Consider the following 21,538-nt stretch of genomic DNA (forward strand, 5'->3'; position numbering starts at 1 on the left):
TAATTAGCCATAAGTTTTCAAGACTTATGGACACAGAAAGGAAAGAAAGTGGTCTTCACTTATGAGTGTAAAAGTTGAGACATTGAAAGGCCCAGTGGCTTCTACAAGCTGGCGCTGAGGTCAGAAACCAGCATTCCGTAGTCTCTGACTGGGCCTTTTTCTCTTTTATTGTTCAGAGGAAAATAGATTAACAAAATTTTGTTTATCGCCCAATAAAGAAGACAATTACTTTTAGTGTTGTCTAAACTCTAACTTTGTACTTATCATAGATAATACCTAATTATGATGTCCAGAGCCTTTCCTGTTTTCATTGCTGAAGGTTGGATATTTTTAGTTCAGTGCTCATTGGAGGAGAGCTGACAGGTTTTTTCACCTCTGATTTTAGGTTCTTTGCTTGTATGGTTGTTATAATGGGCACATGATTTTTGTCGTGCCCCAAACACAGACCACGAATAATTTCACTCATTTTAATCTAATCAATGAATAAGACAGTCTCAGTACCATTCTGACCCTCAATCCATGCTGACTCCCATATCGACTTGCACTGGGGACAAGTGCCACCTGGCCAACCTACCATATTTAAAACCAGGAAGCTATGAAATATCTCAGACGTTTGCTTTTTGTCAGCAAAAGGCATTAAGACAGAGACTACCCACCAATTCTGTTGCTGTTGTGCCCAGTTAAAACTGCCTGGAACTGGAAATGGTAGTGAGGGGCAGTTCTGTCCAGGGCGATGTGAGCTGAGGGTATCTGGAGACACTCCACTTCCGGGGAGCTCCAGTTCCTCCTGTGTGAGTACAGCCAAGAATCTGAAGGGAGCAGCTGTTTTTTGACACAATGTGGCAAGTCGATGGAGTGAAGATGCCCAGGACAGTGACAGTTGTGGAGCTGTGTCATCAGTACTGGATCACCTACCTCTGGAATTTCTGTTCTGAAAGGAAAATAATGCCCCAGTGCCATAGGTGACTTTAGATGAGTTTCTGTTACAAGAAGCAGAACTTGGTTTCTCATTAAGAGCATTAAAAAAGAAAAACCTAACCACAGTATTGTGGCTAGGTTGTGGCTTGTTTTATAAATATTTATGTGTGTTGATGTCGTCTTTCAATTTTTTTCCAGTTGTCATTCCATTCTCATTAACCGTCAATATAAAAGGATTGTCTTAACATGACATATAGTGTGCTTTTCATTGAAAATGTACAAGATTGAGGAATTGGCTTAAATATTATATAAATATTGTGGGTCAGTCTTATGACTTTTTATTTTAATGTGTTACCACAGTCCTACAACTGTTGTGCCACTAGCTCATAATAATGGTCATTTCCCCAAATGTATTCTACTTATCAAAGCATTATTACTAATTGGAGTTATTAATCATGGTACAGAAAGTTCTAGGAAAACTACAGGTGTATTTTCCTAAAGTGATGACGTAAGCAGTTCAAGAAACCAGTTCCTCATCGGAAATGTGCGTTCTGCCCCAAAGCGCCCGTGCACACCGCTCGAACGCTCTGCAGAGGCACTCGGGCGAAGCCTCTGCTATTTCCTTTGCTGTTTCATTGAGTGGCCATGTCCACCTCTGCAGTAACCATTTCAGAACACACATGGGAGCTAATGTCCCTCATTCAATGTTCTTTGTGCATGCATGCATGTTTGTGTGTGTGTGTGGTGTTATATTTTTCCTTGAGAATTTGGGTTAAAAAGGTATGTGTTGTTGAAATTTTGGAAAGGAAGAATATTGAGGAAGCCATTACCTTACCAAGAGTCAGAACATATAAAAGCTACTGTGAATTGGAACTGAATACATGCTAATATATTACACAGTGATATTTTGGTTAAGTGGAATGGACAATTGGCTGGTACCACTTATTAGACAATATGGCTATCTGTCAGGAGAAAGATAAAATTGAACTCCATCCTATATCAAATGTAAAATGAATTCTTACTGCAAAAATTATAGACTGATGTTGTTAAAATCTATGAAGAGAATCTTAGAAACCATGCGTGTATGTGTGTGATGGAAGGATGGAAAAGAATTTCTTAATTCTAAATCACAGCACTACAAATTTTTTTGGAACATTCACATTGTTCAGTACCTTTTTGCATGTTAAAGCATCATTTTAAACACTCAATATACAAATGAATGGTCAGAAAACTTTCTAATATAAATTATGGTTAGTAGTTAAACACTGACAAGAATCCTTACAAATGGGACACTGAAAAAGACCAACACACTGAGAGGAAAATGAGCCATGTATTTAAGGGGTTGATAAGGGAGCAAAGCCTATGGATCCATGAAAATACATTCAATTGTGTTATAATCAAAGAAATGAAAATAAACAGAATGTATTATTTGACTTAGGGCTGAGTACTGTAAAAAGACTGTTAATACTTACTACTGGCAGGGATATAGATATAAAAATATTCCCATATATGGCTGGTAGAAATGTGAACTACTAAAATGCTTTTGGGGAGTAATTTTCTATCTATTAAAATTAAAAATTTATGATCCTCTTGGAACAGAAACAGGGCATCAGTAGAAACAGGAAATCTTTAAAGGTGCTTTAATCTTTAGAGGTGCTTGGAATAGGACCACTTTTTGAAGTGAAATCTAATACAACTAAACTCACCAGCATTATGTATGAAAGTAGACCTTCACTCTGGCATGTTTTCTAAAAGTCTGGACATAAAGTAATTGCTTCTCATAAGACCATGATTGAATAAATTGTGGAATATTATATAGCTATTAAAATAATGAATTAGAGCCATACCATTGACTTACAGAGATTTGTAGTTGTTGAGCGATAAAAGCAAAATTCAGAAAATGGCATAATGTCTCATTTGTGTGGAACATGGGCAACTTTATTTATATGTATGAATATGTGTGCATGCCTGTGTAGGATTATGTGAGCTTAGAGAAAATTATGGGAGGGTATATAGGTCATCACAATAACTCTATCTGTATGAGTATTAGATTATGCATATAGCCACAGAGCCAGCCTGACTTAAAGCTGATGGAGCTTAAGTTCCAGGACATCTGCCCATCCCAACACCCTGGAGGACATCTGCAATATGTTTACCTGGTTAATGATTTTGTATAACTTAGGAAATAGATCTGAACCCTGATTGGCTAAGGCCACTATCTCTTTTCAGTCAATCTTCCACCATTATCACACTTTCTCTCCTGTTAGATGACATTGTAGTGGTGTCTTAGGAATCTGGATAAGGAAAATTTGGAAATAACATTTTGTTTGGGTGAGCAGTCATTTTTGTAAGGAGATAAATTATTAACTGCCCCAGAATAAGAGCAAGTATCAGAAATGCTCCTACTGTCACCTGAGATGGGGTTGTGATATGAGAGTGTAGAGTAGTATTGAAATATGAGGGTGACTTACTACACTTGAACTATGTGAGTCATGCTGGAGAAACAGTGCTTGAAATGTGCGGGGCCAAAAGCCAGCCTTCCAGATTTTAAGTTTTATTTATAGAAGAAATTTGACAGGACATTCTCTGAATGTGACAATAATCATAAAAATTTACATTACATTACTGTTCATGAATTTTAAAGCTGAAACATTACCAAGAGGTCAATGAAAAATAACTTATCAACCACAGCTATAGAAATAGAATGATCATTCTATTTCTATAAAAACGATTGCAAAATTTTTATGTAAGAAGTGACATAAGCAAATGAAATAAAAAATATGAGGGCAGGGGGAAGAAGTATAGAATGCCAGATAGTAAAAATACTATGCTTTTCCCAAGTTTCAATGTAGTATATTTCAGCTTTCATTAATTGTATTATGTTAGATTTCCCCCATTTTTAAATGTGTTCACTTATGTGCTCTCTTTTGTTTTTATAATTTTGTAATTTTCTTAAAGTGAGACCCCCAAATTGTATGGGTATTGTATACAAATTTTATCCAGGCCCCACGAAGTCTGGATTTAGAATTTTTTAGAAAATCATCTAACTGGGTATAGAATGAATAAATTAAACAAAAAGATGAGAAGACATTTTAGGATTACTTAGGAATGAACTACAGTGCTTTGTGTCTTTATATTAGACTATCATGAATGAATATGCAAGGACCAATTATTAAAATGAAATAAAGCTTTAAAGGTTTTCCTTAAACATTGCTTCTCTGAGGACCTGTGTTAGAAAATTATTGAGGAACTTGATCTTCACCCGGCTCAGACCTGCTACTGCAGTCAGACTTACGTTGCAGGAAACGCTGCTATGATGGCTGGCCAGCAGAGGGCACTGTGCTGTCAGTCTGAGGTGTGCCGTGAGCTCTGCCTCCGAGGCTGATCGAGGTGGTTAAGAGAATAAGTATTTGATGTGGCCGATTTAGAGCTCCACGAGTAAGAGTAGAGAAGTTCGTTCCCAGCCACCCGCCCACCAGTGTGTTCTCTCTCTCCGTCTCACACACACATTTGCACACACACAGCGGTGAGATGAATGGATGGGTTACAGATTGTGTGCTGGGTAGACATGAATAGGGAAAAGTAAGATGACCCTTTGGGCTGTTGGCTGGGAAGAAGAGAAAGGATGTGCCGTGATAAAAAGAAAACAAAGATGTTCTGGAAATTTGTCAGAGGATTAAAGGAAGCAAGAGAACTTAAGAGCTAATAATACTCAGGATAAAGTGATTTGCAGTTGGGTGGGAAGAAGTTTATTCTTGTTTTTCCTGTGGACTGAGGGATAGGGTAGGGACTCCTGTGTTGAAAGCCCGGCTGCTCTTCTCAAAGGAAGGACTGTGTAAAAGTTTTGTGCTCTGACTGCTGTGCTAATGTTTGCTTCTTGTTAGACTCACATAGGGTAGACTGGAATTTTCCTTTCTTATTCTTGACCTACAGCCTGGTTGTTGCTGGTAGAAGGCAGTGACTGTAGGGATTCTATCAGATATGAGTGATTACTAGATCTGTTTGTGGTGGGAAGTAGTACATATAAGAATAAATTAGGCCTTTAGCCTGATTTGATGTTCCAATAAACAGCTTCTCATTTATGACCATTCCTGAAATTAGCTAAAAATAAAAGAACTGATGGTTGCCTGACAGTTATATCTAGATACTATTACTTTTTGTTTAAAGTATCACATAAATATTAAAATAATACATGTAGGTAGTGAGAAGTGTAAATGGCATGGAAGCTTATGAAGATCAGTAGTCTCCAGCTTCATCTCTTCCATTCTGGTTCTGTTCCACCAAAGGCAACCACTTTGAACTCTTAGTTTCTAATCATTTTGGTGTTTTCCACCACATTTCTAAATTAGTTTTAGAATTCTCTCTCTTATTTCTCTTGTAGATGAAAATTTAACTTATTTATATCAGGGCCAAGTAGTGAAGTGTAGTATATTTGTCTCTTTCCAAGTATAACTTGCTCTTACTGCTTAATTTTTTATTGGAACAGGTTTTTTATACATCAATCCTTATTTTTCCCATTAGATTACATATACTTATACTATACAATATCTCTATATTATAAAAGTAATGTTTCAGAATAATCACTCAGTTCTACAGTACTACTTTCTCCCATAGAGATTTCCTTTCTAGGAAGACTGTTATTTTGTAGATACAGTATAAAGCAACCATCCTAGAACTTTCTTCCTGCCTTTTTGAGTTGGATTCCCTGTTTTTGGATGTGTATGTATTCTCTTTATTGATTAGTCTCTAGTGTTATTGATACACATCTTGCACTAAGTATTTGCTTTGGAAAGTTTACATTAAAAGTAAATGTAAGGGTCTGGTAGTTTGGCCAGGTATAGAAATCTGAAGTCTTTTTTAAAAAATATATTTTATTGATTATGCTATTACAGTTGTCCCATTTCCCCCCTTCACTCCCCTCCACCCTGCACACCCACTCCCACCCACATTCTCCCCTTTAGTTCATGTCCATGTGTCATAAGTTCTTTAGCTTCTACATTTCCCATACTATTCTTGCCCTCCCCCTGTCTATCTTCTACCTACTGTCTATGGTCTTAACTCCAGTTGTTTATGTTGCTATTAAATGTCATATTGATTTTTCCCTTTATAAATCAGCTATGTTTACAAGCATGTGTTTTTTAAATTATGGTATTCTATAATTTTAAATATTTGCTATAGGTCTCTTGTTTTGGGTACTTAGTGAAACCTTTCAACCAGAAGCCCTATTTCTCAGACTTCTGGGAAATTTTTTAAATGTACTTTTTAAATGTTCTCTTTCTCTAGTTTTTGTAGAACTCTATTAAGAGTTGGATACTGACTCTCATATTGGTACTCTGGGATATCCTTTCTTTTACTTTTTCATCTTAGTTGTTCTGTTTTGCCTGTTTGGAGATTCCTTACTTTTATTTTTGACTCCTGTGATTGCATTATCTTAGTCTATGGTTCTTCTAATTCCTAGTACTAGCTCTTTTGTTGTGTTACTCTTAAAAAACAGAATCTTATTTTTATCTTGAAAAGTTGAAAACTATTTTTTTCAGAACTTATTTTTGTTTTGTATGAATTCATTTACCACCTTATAGCTCTGAGGATGTTAACATTTACAAAATATTTTAAGGTTTGCTGCACTGTTTCCTTAAGTCTCCTTTTTTGTTTTTATTTTTTAATCTCTTTCATAGTGGGAATATTCTATACATTTCTGATCATTTTCCTGGGGTGGGGGAGAGAGAGCGGGGGAATAGAAGACTCAGCAGTGGGGTGCTCTGAATATGGGTCAGACAACAAAATTTACTTTCAGGTGAAGGACTTTCCACCATGCGTGTGTAGAGGATTGTTTTTCCTGTATCCCTGTGAGGTTGTTTAGGGAATAATGTTTGGATCTCTGGCCGTGGGAACAGCAATCTGGCCATGTAAGGGTTCTGTGTAGCTAGGAAAAGGGGGCTTATGAGGAAAGAACCATGCTGTTTTTTAAAAGCCTTTGCCTAATTTTAGCCCTTTGTTGTTTATCTTGTGAAGTTTCTCCACATTCTTAGCCCTGATTCCTGGGTCAGCTCCTTTGTGTGGAGACATCTAATGCTTCCCTTTGTTTTCCACCTTTGCCTCATCTGTCTCCCATTGCTGGTGTGTTCACCTCCTGAGCTCCTCTGCTTTGCAGGGTGAAGCCTCTCCCTTTCTGTTCACAGGCCCCTCTGACACCTGCGGTTGTGTCTAATAAGTGATGGCGATGGTTAATTTTATGCATGAACCCGACTGGGCCATGGGCTGCCCAGGTATTTGGTCAAACACTAGTCTGGGTGTTTTCGTGAGGGTGATTTGGGATGAGATTAACATTTGAATTATACATGGACTAAGGCAGATTGAGCTCTCCAGTTTGGGTGGCCTCATCTAACTAGTTGAACAAAAGACTGAGTAAGAGGGAACTTCTCTTGTCTGATAGCCTTAAAGCTGGGACATTGTCTTCTTCTTGCCTTTGGACTGGAATTACCCCATTGGCTCTCCTGGGTCTCCATCTTGCTGACTGCAGATTTTGGGACTTGCCAGACTGTATAATAGTGTGAGTACATTTCTGATACACCTTGTTCTGTCTCTTCATATATCTGCTATTGGTTCTGTTTCTCTGGAGAACCCTGGCTAACGCAGGGATCCCCTTATTAGAACTGAGTTACTTTCTCAAAAAGAGATTGACCTGTGTTCCCAGAAAACAGCTCTTAAAGTGGAACCCAATTGTTCTTGCCTTGAACGTGGCCAGGAGCCCTCCCTCAGGCTACAGATCCCCTGTAGGCTCCTCTCTTGCAGTGGGTCATGATCAGAAGGTATTTTGGAGGCATGTAGACAAAAAAGGACAAAGTAGCCTATTTCAAGGGAAAATTCTTCTTGGCTCATGATTCTATTCCAATTTTTAAAAAGTGGCTGTATATTTTCACATTTCTTTCCACTGTTTAAGTGGTGCCTGAGTAGGCAGAAGTGATAAATGTGTGTGCATTTTATACCTGGAAGCCAGAAGCTAGGTGCCCCTTAGAACCGTAGCCACAAAGGTTATGTTCCTTGTGTTAAATTCCAAGTAGACAACTACATGGGTGTGTTCACTTTATTTAAAATGCATCTTGGAAAGTACACAAAGCCTAAAAACGATTTTGATTAAAATTAAACATTTGAATATAAAGTCTGGCAATTATGTGAGGAATTCACAAAAGTAAAATGATACAGCTTGCCTTGGGTTTTGACTCTTTGTAACACTAAGAACTGACAGCCTTGCTTTATATTTTTTGCGTATCTTACACTAGTGAACTCGGTCTATGCCTCTCTGTGCCTCCTGCTTATCTCCCACTTTGTCTGCTTCAGTCTAGCACCCCATATAGATCTCACTCACTGTTACAGTTCCTGGACTCTGCCTGTGTGGGAGGTGACCTTTTAGGCTAGTTACAGCGACTTCCTCTTGCAACCAGTGATACAACTGTCTCCTTGACTGAGAGCAGAGGCTTACCAAGTATGAGCAGGATGGATTTAGGCACTTCTATTTTGGTACGTGATTTCAGAGAGTCCTGTCACACCTTTCTAGACTTGCAGCATGTCGGCACCTGGGACAACCTTCAAACTTAACTTTTGATAGAGTTCATTTCCTGTGTTTGGAAAGAATATATTGAATTCTGAGTGAAGGACCAGAGACATTATAATTAATACAATAGACTTTGACCTGTTTTGCTTTTCTTTGGGGGCCATGGTAGACTCAGGCCTCAATTCTGACCCCTTCTGTACTCATTTGCCGTAAGGCCAGATATTTTCATAATGAATATTTGTTGTTCCTTTTTATTGATGATAGAGAGTCTCATTGAAAATGATCCATTGAGCTTTGCAGTGCAAAACTGAGTCTCACAACTCTTTTTCACTTGATTTTTATCATAAAGTTCACAAGGGTTTTTGGAAAGCAATAGACTAAAAACATACTTTTCAGTGATGCCACCTTTAAAGGTATTAGCCGTAAGCATCCACTGTCTCACATTTGGAACTACTTATCTAAGAGTCGTGCACAATGAGGGATTTGCCTGGCAGCATGCTCGGTGCTCAAAATGTTGTCTGCTCTCTGTTTTCTATTTCTCAGCCCACATTTCTGTGTAAAATAAACTGCTTCATGTCTTAGTGAGCTGACTCATTAAGTTGAAAAAAAAGATTTAGAAATATGATAGAACACTGACACTACTTAATAGGAATTACAGAGAGTCTAATTTATGGATTTACTTTCAAAGCTTTATTTATAAGTTGATTAAAACTCAATGCACTTTTCACATTGTATGTGTATTATAAAGAATAAGGTGAAGACTTCCGGCCAAGCTGGAGGAGTGGGTAGACATACTTTGCCTCCTTACACAACCAAAGGAAGGATGAAAACAAATTTAAAAGCAAAAAATTACCAGAACTGCCAGAAAATTGGACTGTATGAAAGTCTGACAACCAAGGAGTTAAAGACAAAACATTCATTTAGACTGGTAGGAGGGGCAGAGGAGGGCAGCTGGGGTGGAGAGGATGAGTGGTGAGTCAGTGGCTGGCAGACTTGGTGGTCCCACATTTGCGTGGGGATAAACTCGGAGGAACAACTGGAGAGCAAGGCAGGTAGTGCAACCCAGGGTTCCAGCGTGGGGAAATAAAGCCTTAAAACCTTTGGCTGTAAAATCCTGTGGAGGTTGCAGTGGCAAGAGAAACTCCCAGCCACACAGGAGAGTTTGTTGGAGAGACCCACAGGGTCCCAGAACATACACAAACACACCCACCTGGAAATCAGCACCAGAGGGGCCCAGTTTGCTTGTGGGCAGTGTGGGAAGTGACTGAAAGCCAGCTGAGAGCCAAGCAAGCACCACTGTTCCCTCTCTGACTCCTTCCCTACATATAGTGCCACATTTGCCCCACCCTGGTGAATACCTAAGGCTCCGCCCCTTACTATGTAACAGGTGTGCCAAGACAAAAAAAAAATATGGCCCAAATAAAAGAACAGATCAAAGGTCAAAAAATAGAACTAAGTGATGAAGAGATAGCCAGCATATCAGATGCAGAGTTCAAAACACTGGTAATTAGGATGCTTACAGAAATGGTTGGGTATGGTCGCAAAAAAAAGAGGAAGAAGTAAAGGCTATGCAAAGTGAAATAAAAAAATACATAGGAACCAACAGTGAAGGGACAGAAACTGGGACTCAAATCAACAATTTGGACCAGAAGGAAGAAATAAACATTCAACCAGAACAGAACGAAGAAACAAGAATACAAAAAAATGAGGTGAGGCTCAGAAACCTCCTGTACAACTTTAAATGTTCCAATATCCAAATCATAGGGGTGCCAGAAGGAGAAGAGGAAGAGCAAGAAATGGAAAACTTGTTTGAAAAAATCATGAAGGAGAACTTCCCCAATTTGGCAAAGGAAATGGACTTCCAGAAGTCCAGGAAGCTCAGAGAGTCCCAAAGAAGTTGGACCCAAGGAAGCACACACCAAGCCACATCATACTTACATTACCCAAGATGAAAGATAAGGAGATAATCTTAAAAGCAGCAAGAGAAAAGGAGACAGTTACCTACAGAGGAGTTCCTGTAAAACTATCAGCTGATTTCTCAAAAGAAACTTTGCAGGCAAGAAGGGCTTGGAAAGAAGTATTACAAGTCATGAAAGGCAAGGACCTACATCCAAGACGACTCTGTCCAGCAAAACTATCATTTAGAATAGAAGGGCAGATAAAATGCTTCCCAGATAAGGTCAAGTTAAAGGAGTTCATCATAACCAAGCCCTTGTTATATGATATGTTAAAAGGACTTATTTAAGAAAAAGAAGATGATCAAAACTATGAACAGTAAAATGACAACAAACTCACAACTATCAACAACTGAACCTAAAAAAATAAAAACCAAAACAAACAAAATGAACAACTAGAACAGGAACAGAATCACAAAAATGGAGATCACAGGGAGGATTATCAATGGGGAGGGGGAGGGAGAGAATGGGAGAGAAGGTACAGGGAATAAGAAGCATAATTGGTAGGTACAAAATAGGTATGAGGAGGTTAAGAACAGTATAGGAAATGGAAAGTCAAAGAACTTACATGTATGACCCATGGACATGAACTAAGGAGGGGAAATGCTGATGGAAGGGGAGTGCAGGGCAGAGGGAAGTAAAGGAGAGAAAAAAAGGGGACAGCTGTAACAGCATAATCAATAAAATATATTTAAAAAAAGACTTCGTACCCCTATAGAAAAAAAAAGAATTGGCTGAAAAGACTATGTGAGCCATAATAAGATACTGTAAAGAATTACAGTGCTAATAGTACCCAGTCTGGGTCCTATTACTTCATTCCGGGAACAGGCTATGAGATGAGTCAGTGTCCAACAGTTTTTTGTTGTTTTTTTTTTTTTTTGCAGCTGTAAACTAAGAAATAGAAAAAGTGTTGAAAATAAAAGTGTCAGTGTGAGCTTACTAAACCTTTAATTGTAACTGGTGAAATTTCAGTAGCTTAGTAAAATGAAGTGAACATTTCTAGTGAGGTAGTCATGTTTTAATATTGACAGGCCCTGTTTGTCAGCAGGAATTTTTGTATTTGAGGGATTTCCAGAATGTAATTTGGGACGGATGGCTGGCACAGCATCAGGAGTCTACGCCAGGTTGTGGGGCACAGGCTTTGCTGTCCATTGGCACGTCCTGGTGGGTGACTCCTGTGTGTACGGTGGTGGCATGGGACATCGTTTTCAATGGGAGGACCCACTGGGGGAGGCCTTCGCATTCAGTCGTCTCGCTTGCTCTTGTTCTTCTGTGAGTTAGTTTTAGTGCACTTTTTATGGATGAGTGAATTTTTATGAAGACATGCAAAACCTTCTTAGGACAGGCTGTGATCTCCTTGTCTTCTCCCTCCAATAATCCAGGACTCCCTGCTGAGGGAATAGTTTGAGAGGAGGAAGGTGAAAGGCATTTTATGGGACCTGGTAGAATGGAAGGTTTCCAGAACGTGGTCATGGAGCACTGGTTCAGCTCACACAGTCAGCTCTTGTTTAGAGTTTTAAAAGGGACTTCCACTCTTTCCATCAGTGTCGAATACCTACTGTCCACTAGACAGATACGAGAAACATACTATCCATGTAAAGGCAGGACAATAAAAACAGTAATGATTGCTTTTGGCTATCTACACCTCAGTGTGGATTTACTGCTCACATTTTGAAGGTGAATATTAAGCAAGTTTATAGCTTAATATAGGTTATAGCTTAATATTAAGTGAATGTTAAGCGGTTTGTTTTAAGGGGAAGCGACACTCTGAGCAACTATTGCCTTTTAGAGTTGTCTTTGGAGAATGGCTGTCAACTTCGGTTTTTCTCACAGCTGGGGAAACACAAGCCTCACCTCTGGGCTCTTGCTTTGTGCTTCACTGTGGGGACCAGACTTCTGTAGTGCATTGTGACCTGCGACAGGCAGGTAGCCCCAGGCCCTTCTTTCTAGCGGATGATTTCCCACACTTGCCAGTTTCTAACAGTTACCAAGAGGAACCCATCCACATACACAGAACCAAATTACCTCCCCTGTCCTGAGTCAGGTTCCCCAGGGGACGCTTTGCACACAATGCTATTGTTGCCAGATCTTGTCTTCTTGGAATCTTTCCGAGGCTTCCCATCTCTCGAAGAGAAAAAGGCCAGTGTGTGACCATGAGCTGCAAGGCTCACGTTGGTCCCTGTGGTCTCTCTTCATACTTCTCCACGCGGTTCCTCCCACACTGGCCCCCGCAGTGCTCCTCCAGCAGGAGGAACAACAGGAGCTCCCCCCTCAGTGTTTTTGCCCTTGCTCTTCCCTCTCTCCAAAGGTCTTCCCCTGTGTATTCATGCAGCACGTTCCTGCTGCTTCACCTCCTCCAAGGCTTCACTCACCCAGCACCTTCTTAGCGAACTCTTCCCAGATCACGCCATTGAAGTAACACCCCTTCCCCCAGCCCCCACCGGTGGGCCCCTGCACCTCCTTCCCTGATCTCTTTTCCTACACAGTACTCACCACCATCTTTCCTGCTATGCACTTTTAAAAGTTTAATCTCTGCTATAGAATGTAATTCCCTGACGGGTGTGTGTTTTTGACCCGTTGGTCCCCTGTAGTACCTAACACCATGCCTGGTATATAGAGTGGGCTCAGTAAATATTTGTTAATGGATGAATGGATGGGTGGATTTTTGGACTAGTCCCTGGTCGTTCTTCACGTTACCCAGTTTCAGGAAACATCGGGCTAGCAGTTGTGTAGGGGAAATTGAGTGAACCACAGGAAACGTTTATTTTTTTCTGGTCATTTCTCCCCCTTTTCTGGGTTCTAAGACTTGCTAAATGCCTGGATTTGCATGTAGCCCCTGCCTGTCCTTGCTGTGAGCAGCACCTGGCAGGGATGCTGACATGTGCAGTGTGAGTGGGAATCTTTTGGGGGTGACTAATTCACCTGGGGAAACAAATTTTTCTTCTGGGAAGCACCTTCATTTGGTCATTTCACCTATAGACATTCTTTTTCCTGGTACAGTGGATGGTAAATGTGTCCCTGCCTTTGATATCTTACAGTTTTTAGCTGGATCAGCTTCAAATAGATTCGAACAGATTTATCTCCCCAAGGGTAATTGCCACTCAAAGTGTAGTACTTATACTAGCACTGGCCTCATTTGGGAAATCATTAGAAATACAGAATCTCAGGACCACTCCAGACCCATGGATTCAGAATATACATGAAATGGTTAATTTTGTGTCATCTTGGCTGGGTCTTGGTGCCCAGATATTCGATCTAATGTAATTCCAGATGTTCCTGTGAAAGTGGTTTTTTTTGTGTGTGGGGGTGGTGGTGGTGATATTAACATTAAAATTCATGGACTTTGCGTAAAGCAGATTACCCTCCATGTTGTGGGTGGGCCTTGTCCAGTCAGCTGACGGCCTGGGTAAGACAAAGTCTGACCTCCTTGGGCAAGGAAGAATTCTGCCAGCAGATGGCCTCGGACTTGAAAGGCATCAGATTTTCCCTTGGGTCTCCAGCCTGCCAGCCAACCCTACACATTTTGGACTTCTCCACTATTTTGTGAGCCAGTTCCTTAAACCTCTCTCCCTGCGTATATGTATGTGTGTGTGTGTGTGTGTGTGTGTGTGTGTGTATGCTCACATTCACACACACACACACACATACACACACTCTCCTGTTTGTTCTGTTTCTTGGAAGAACCCTGATGAATACAGTACATTTTAACAAGAACCCTAGGAGATTCATATGCATCTTTAAGTTTGAGAAACACTGCCGTAAATAAACTCTTCTGGTACAGTGATTTTGATGGGAGCTGCCTTCAGCTGTAGTTTTATGTGTTTAATTCTATAACAGGACACATAAGGGCTGTATATTAAGGCCACAATTTTAATGCTGTACAGCAGCCATCTCCCAGATGAATGCCATTTTCTCTGAATTTATTCATTATGTTGATTCTATTTTAGGATGCAAATATTTTAGACTCATTTTCCTAGTTTAACTAAGAGTAAAAGTTAGTATGCTTTCCCTCCCCCACCTTACCTTTTTGTCTTGGTTTTCTGACATAAACAGTGATGCAGACTCTGGCCAGTGGGGTCTGTGTGTGGTGGATGCGACAAACAAATTCACATGGACTGCAGAAGTCCTGTGGAGAAAAGGGATGGCATGGCCACTCTCTGGCAGAGAGAGTGCTTTGACCCTTGCCTGGACAGGCTTTTATTGCTTTCCAGTTGCATTACATCAAAGAAGGTCATTCATTATACTTAGGTTTACTTTAAGTGATTACTTCTTACAGATAACAAAGAAAAAAAGTGTTGCAAATGCAAGGGAACGATAAAAACAATTGATTTGGTTACATTTTGTCCTTGGCACGGCTTAGCCCAGACTTTAGGGAGTTGCTTCAGAGATATACATTAAACATCCACAGTCTTAACTCAGGGTGAGGAAGTTTGAGCCAAAGCAAGCCTTAAAGGAGTCTAGGCTCAATGCCGGCCTCGTTCCCCATGGGAAAGTGGGTCTGTGTGCCTGGGTCCTGTGTGCCGCCTTCTGCCAGATCTGTTTTCCGGTTCGGTGCTGGGCTACATTTGCCGTTGCCATGCTGATCAGTTCCCCATAAAACAGGATCTCCTTCTTCCCCAAACTTTTATCTTCATGGCCTCCAGACACATCAGGTCCCCTTAAGCACACTTAGTATTTAACTCTAGAGGGAAATGCTCACACACAGGTGGGGCCATACGCCAACTGTGCTTGTGTGTGTCTCTTTCATACAGTTTGAGTTTTGGGTTCAAATGTTATAGTCAAACTGTCTTATAAGATGCTTTCTCAAGTCTTCAAGTATGTGGATTTTCATACTTCCTGCATTGTCCAGTGCTGGTTGCTTTATTTCACTGGTCAGGGCTGAGGTGAAGGGAGGCATGGCATTCTGTCTGACTCTGTCCTGCACACTGCAGTCAGGAAAACTTGGTGCCATGGGCTATCATGCACATGCTTTCCCTACTCTTTAATGAACTTAGTGCCAGCTAGTTCAGGCTGCCTGGACGAATTTTACCGTGACATCTCATTATCCGTGGGTTATGTAGAAGAGCTGGGACTCCATGTAAACAAATTTTCTTGCTATTTCAGTGATATTTCTTCAAGTATCATATTCTTTAAGTTTGAACTGTTTTAAAAGTGGTTGTCATATAATTTGTTATGTATATTTAATACTGTAAGCAGAAGGTGGCTAAAAATAGGTCAGCCTGTAAGGATGACTCGAAATCATTGCATATTCGGAAACCCCAGGCTGTTGTACCATGGCGATGATCCTCTCCGAGGGAAGTGGCACTAAATGGCACATGGGGCAATTTCCTGCTCCAGCCAGTGACCGCAAGCTGCTGTAGTTTTGGGGTTGTCAGCTTTGGGTTTTTGAGTTGTCATTCCAGGACTGGTTGCTGTTAGGGCTTGCAGCAGTACGAATGCCTCTAGTATTCTGTCTCCTGAGCTCTTTTATGTTGGTGCTTCTAATTGGCGGTGTATTTGAAACCTGCTAGATAACCTTGCCGGAATACATGTCAGTGAGGAGTTGGTTCAGGGGCATGCCTTCAGAAGGGGAGCTCGGAGTCAGGAAGGCACTTTTATAGTTATGCCTTTGAGCAGCTGGAGGAGGTGAGGTTCATTTTCCTCCTTCAGGTTCTCAGTTTATGCCTTTGGATTATTTCATCATTCATTGATTATTGGCTATGTGCTATGAGCTAGGAACATCCAAAGGTGAAGTAAACATTTTTACTGTTCTCAGAATCTATTCTGGGGATACCTACATATATACAATTTAAAGCCAAGCAGATGCTATATAATGCAGCATAAACACCATACTGTGGGCTTGGAGGAAGAAGAGTTTTTGTGGATTTGACCATGCTTGAAGGAAGACATAAGGATGGAGTGTACAATGGGAAGGATAGCTTAGCTGTGGAGAGGCCGTTCCAGGTGGAAGCAAAGCATGGACAGAGGTGGCCAAATAAAGGGTATGTGGAAGGAGTGGAGTTTGCTCAGGTGTGGCTGGGTAAATGTCTGTGGTGGGCATTCAGGGGGACACTGGACTGTTGTTCCCAGGCCTGTTACCCAGGCTTGTTTTACAGAGTTGACCTTCTACACTGAATCAGTGGCTTTGTAGTAAGAATTGTAGAGCATCACAGATCCTGGAATGATAACGCTGTCTTGCTTGTGTGAGTTGCCCAATAGATGCTTCCACCTTCCTCTGTATCTCAGTGTTCATATCTTACTGTGTTTGGAATGTGGGCCTCTTTTCTGTTTCGGGATCTTTGAAACATTCTGTATATGCTCACTGTGTTTGTAGCACATAGCTCCTAGAAGGTGGGTAAATTCACTGTGTGAAAACTTAGTGAACACTTATATATTAAACTTTGAAAACAAAGATCACATAGAATTTTTTCTTAATAGGTTTGTCCTTTTATAAAAAGAAGCTTTGTATGCAAGGACCAGCACAGCATTTACTTGTTCTGAATTTTGAAATGTTTTTTTAAAACACCTTGTAAAATATTTGAAACTTTGTGTTTTTAAATTTTTTTAGAATGTACATCAATAACTGATAGTAGTATTTTTCTTTGTGTTTATAGTACGGCCAAGTACAGCGTGTTGACATTTCTACCTCGATTCTTGTATGAGCAGATCAGAAGAGCTGCTAACGCCTTCTTCCTCTTCATTGCCTTATTACAGGTAACACTTCCTCTTAAAGTTTATTTGAAATTCAGAACCTTGACTACATGCAGAATGAGATTTTGCTGAAAGGTCACTTACCTGAAAACGTGTCATAATACTTGAATGTAATTGCCTTTCTTTATCCTTTCTTTTTCTTTATTGTTTGTGTGAACTAATGCATGATCTTGCACAAAGGCAGACTCCTTTAAGTATGCCTTAAGTTGCAATTACTAAAAGAGTCACTAGAAAATGGCCCAAGGGTCTTACTTTTAAACTCTTTTTCTGTTCTACATATGGCCATGTTGGATAAAATTTTAAAAATATGTAACACACTTAGCTTGTTTTTAAAATAAGATAATTATTTTGATGTAACAGACATGGAGAAGAACCACAGAAGAGTGAGTGGTGAGTGTCGTTTTTTTTTTTTTTTTGGTGGAGGACTTGAATTGGTCAACTTCCCTCCTTTGGTCTCTTGTCTTGCAGCAAATCCCAGATGTATCTCCAACAGGAAGATATACCACCCTGGTGCCGTTGATCATTATTTTAACAATTGCAGGCATCAAAGAGATTGTAGAAGATTTTGTAAGTTTTTGCTTTCAGATAATAAAAACCTTTTATTGGATATAACATAACTCATTTGTTGCTTTGTGCTTTCTGTTTAAGACAGGACATTGGTCTGTAACTTAAACTAGCTTCTCAAAGTTCATGATGGTGTTTTTTTTGGGGGGTGGGGAGCGGACATGTGCATGCAGTGTCCTTAATACCCTACAAAGACACAGAAGTAGTTCAGACTGTGCTTTCCAATGCGAGTTCCTGGGCCCTCTTTGGTTTTTATCACTGATGTTCTCCTGTAGAGTTTGCTGATTTGGTGGCAAATGAAGGGCTGTATTGCTGTCCAGCATGCCAGCATTGTGCTGGCTGTGCCTGAGGTAATTTTACAAGAATCTTCTCCCTCCTCATACTGATTTCAGTGTGTTTCCTAGTTCATTGGCTATGACCATATTCGCACTCCATCCTCTTTTCTAAGTCTGGGCTCTTTCTCCCCCACTCACCCCCCATACTTGCAGTATCTAGCACTCATCATATGTGCATTTTCTTTGCACATAAGGTACTTTGCCCCAGAAATTATTTTTATCAATAAAATGAATTCAATTGTTGCTGTTGTGTTTGCCATACTGAGTCATTCCTTCAGTCTGATGTAAAACAAAAGAGGAGTGAGAAGTTTCATACTTCAAGGTGTTTGTTCATTGTTAGAACTTGTATACAGTAATTTGAATCAGAGCAGATGATACATCTTACCTTTGCTGCACTTGTCCACTAAAGTAGCGAGCTGTGCTGGTTGCAGACCACTGAACTGGACTGGAGAGTGTTAGTGTGGCAGGGAGCTGGTTTCCTGCCCACTCCCCCTCCACCCCCACCACTCCCATTGATCCCTACTGTCTGCAGTTTCAATTATTCATTTGGAACTTTTGAATCTAAGAACTTTTTTTCTTTCTGTAACAGAAGCGACATAAGGCAGACAGTGCAGTTAACAAAAAGAAAACCATAGGTAAGATACCAGGCTGGTCACTTTTTCCACTAGAAAACCTGAAAACAAGACCTGTGTTTAAGGAATTTTAAACAAGTAGTTAATGGTGTTGAGATCAGTTGGGGACATGATCTATAAATACCTTAAAAAACAGCAAAATGATAAACAAATGCAATAAAATGTGAGTCCTGGCAATGAAGATTTGAATGGGATTGGTGTATTGTAGAATTTTAGAAAAGGTTATAATTTTCAGGAGCTATATGTATTTTATATCAAAAAAAAGTCCTAGCATTCATATCCTTGGTTTGTAATTACTCCCTCCCTCTCTCTGCCTAGCTTTTCCTGAATTGGTTTCTAGAAAATTAGCTATGTTCGTGTGTTTTGTTTTTGGTAAATATTGCGACAGCAGGGTAATTTTTCTTCTTCTGGGCTAAACATGGGTAGATCTAACTTATACACATACATCTGTATGTGTGCACATGCATAAAAGCACACACAGCACATTGGCATGTAGACTGGGGCTCTTGTAGGCAGTGGTGGTGTTATTCCTGTGTGCCTGAGGACATGGTGTGTTTGAATGTGCTGGAATTAAACGTGAAATTTTGGAAGGGGCCTTTTGGCTTTGGGAAAGCTTATTTTGATTATCATCAGTATTAATTGGTACAATCTTTTCTTCTTTTTCAGTGTTAAGAAATGGTATGTGGCATACCATTATATGGAAAGAGGTAAAAACTATTTTTAAAGATATACCAGAAAGTATTGATGACTTGCAATTAATTGCTGGTACTGATTACAGTATAAAGTTTATGTTAAAACACAGGTCACTCCTATTTAATATAAGTTTTATGTTGTGGAGTTTTCCCATGAGGTTTACTTAGAATTGATGCATGTTTTCATGCCCTGTGCCTTCTAGACCACACTCACTGTGTCAATAGAGTTGTGAAATTCACTGTCCCTGATGGATATTTCTGAAATCTCGAAGCATTTTCTAGTTTCTAAATTCAATTTAAGAAACATTTTGCCCTGGCCGGTGTGGTTTAGTTGGTTGGAGTGTTGTCCCGTAAACTGGAAGGTCATGGGTTCAACCAGGGCACATGCCTGGGTTGCGGGTTGATCCCCACTCGGGGTTTGTACGAGAGGCAACCAATCAATGTTTCTCTCTCTCATTGATGTTTCTCTCCCTCTTCCTTCCTCCCTTTCCCCTTTCTCTAAAATCAATAAGCACGTCCTTGGGCGAGGATAAGAAAGATAAAAAGAAACACTTTCCCTGGTCTTCCATTCTCTTTACCTCAATTCAATTTTTAAAGGTTTTTTAACTTGTTGGATTCAATAAGGTGTGGGATGTAGGGGTTGGAAACCATCCCACCTCGATTCTGAGGCAGGGCGGACTGGGGACAACCGGTGGTTGCTGCCCATAACTCTGTAGCATCCAGAAGGGCTGGTCTCCACTTCCTGGAGGCATGAAGTCTGCAGTGTTTGGGAATTGTGTGTTTTTTTTTTTTTGGTTGCTTATACTGATGAATAGATAATTTAGAAGAAATATTCTGTGCCATCTGCATTTCTCGGATCTGATAAAATTAGCTTTTTAAGTGAGTCTCTGTTTTAGCTGGACCTTCTTAAAAGTCACAGATGGTTTTGGGGGATGACTCTCATTTCCCCGCTGTTCAAAGCCAGTTTACATGATTTCAAAAGAAAATTACTCTTTAGAAGTGTAACTTAGAATAATTTCTCTTACTAAATGTTTAGTAAGCAATGTTTAAAATTGCTGCTGTGATCTTTGAATCTGCAAAATGCCAGTGATATGGTAACTATAGTCTTCATTTTAGTTTTTGTTTTGTTTTTACATTGTTATAGGAGTCCCTTTGTAGTGTTTTGTGATAACACCTCAACTTTAGTAGCAACCCAGAAGTCCTGTGCTACCAGTATTAATTGACCTCACTCTCACTTGGAAGTGGGGTGGTTCTTTGTCAAGCGGTTGGAGACTTGATGTCACCGAGGGTAGAAATTCTGTAGAATGCAAGCACTCTCACGGTGTTTCGGAACGGCCTGTTTCTCTAAGGTTCCTGCTGCCAGCCTCCTCCCCTGAAAGGCACTGATACTGGCTGGAGCAGAGGACAGCGTGGATTTGGGATGATGACGCAGCTTGAAACAGCAAAAAGGGGAGTGATGATCTGTGAATTCTGGGCCCAGGGGCTGACGGCCTCGCAAACTCCTCATACACATTTGGAGGAAAAACAACAAGTTGTTAATATGATTCGCTACATATTTTATTTCAATGAAAAAATGTATTGTTTGTTTGTTTCAATGGAGCTCTAGGTGTGTACCAGACTGTGTTATGCGTTGGGGACACAAATAAGTAGCTTGGCCCTGCTCTTCAGGAGCTGTTTTTCCGGTGGTTGTCAGACTTTGGCGGGCATCCCAGGCACCTGGAGGGCTGGCACAGCACGAGGGCTGGGCCACACTCGTGGAAGCACCAATTCAGTTGTTCCAGGGCAGGCTCTAGAATTTGCATTTTTAAGAAGTCCCTAGGTGAGGCTGATGCCGCTGGTCTGGAGACCACAGGGGACAAGCAGCAGTGTGGTGGAAGAGATAGGCGGCTAAACAGTGTGCAGTGCAGGCCCTGAACTCTGGGTGGGGGGTGCTTCAGGAGCTCTGGGGACATCTGGCCAGGTCAGGAAAGGCTCCCATTTTGAGATGCTCTAGTGTCCTCTTGAAGGATGAGCAGGAGGCAACCAGTTTAAGACAGAGGAAACTGGGTGGAACTCCAAGATGCCTGGGAAAGCCAGGCACATCTGCAGAACTGCTCAGAACAGGATGAGAATGTGGGAGAGGACAGGTGACTAGAGGGCAGTGGTGACAAGTGCCAGAGATGGCAGGCACGGTGGAATACACTGGCTTCCAGCTTCCTTA

General features: G+C 40.6%; 1 protein-coding gene across 3 annotated transcripts in view; it reads left to right on the top strand.

The window, feature by feature from the left end:
* The window catches only part of ATP8A2 (ATPase phospholipid transporting 8A2), a 572,378-nt gene that overhangs the window by 108,088 nt on the left and 442,752 nt on the right, over nucleotides 1-21,538 (top strand). For all 3 annotated transcript variants that reach the window (XM_036018338.1, XM_036018340.1, XM_036018339.1), the window contains exons 3-6: nucleotides 17,019-17,118; nucleotides 17,584-17,682; nucleotides 18,604-18,649; nucleotides 19,313-19,353. In XM_036018338.1, the coding sequence (XP_035874231.1) occupies nucleotides 17,019-17,118; nucleotides 17,584-17,682; nucleotides 18,604-18,649; nucleotides 19,313-19,353 (286 nt within the window). The remainder of the gene's footprint in view (nucleotides 1-17,018; nucleotides 17,119-17,583; nucleotides 17,683-18,603; nucleotides 18,650-19,312; nucleotides 19,354-21,538) is intronic.

Source organism: Phyllostomus discolor, chromosome 2 (assembly GCF_004126475.2).
Source record: "Phyllostomus discolor isolate MPI-MPIP mPhyDis1 chromosome 2, mPhyDis1.pri.v3, whole genome shotgun sequence".
Lineage (NCBI taxonomy): Eukaryota > Metazoa > Chordata > Mammalia > Chiroptera > Phyllostomidae > Phyllostomus > Phyllostomus discolor.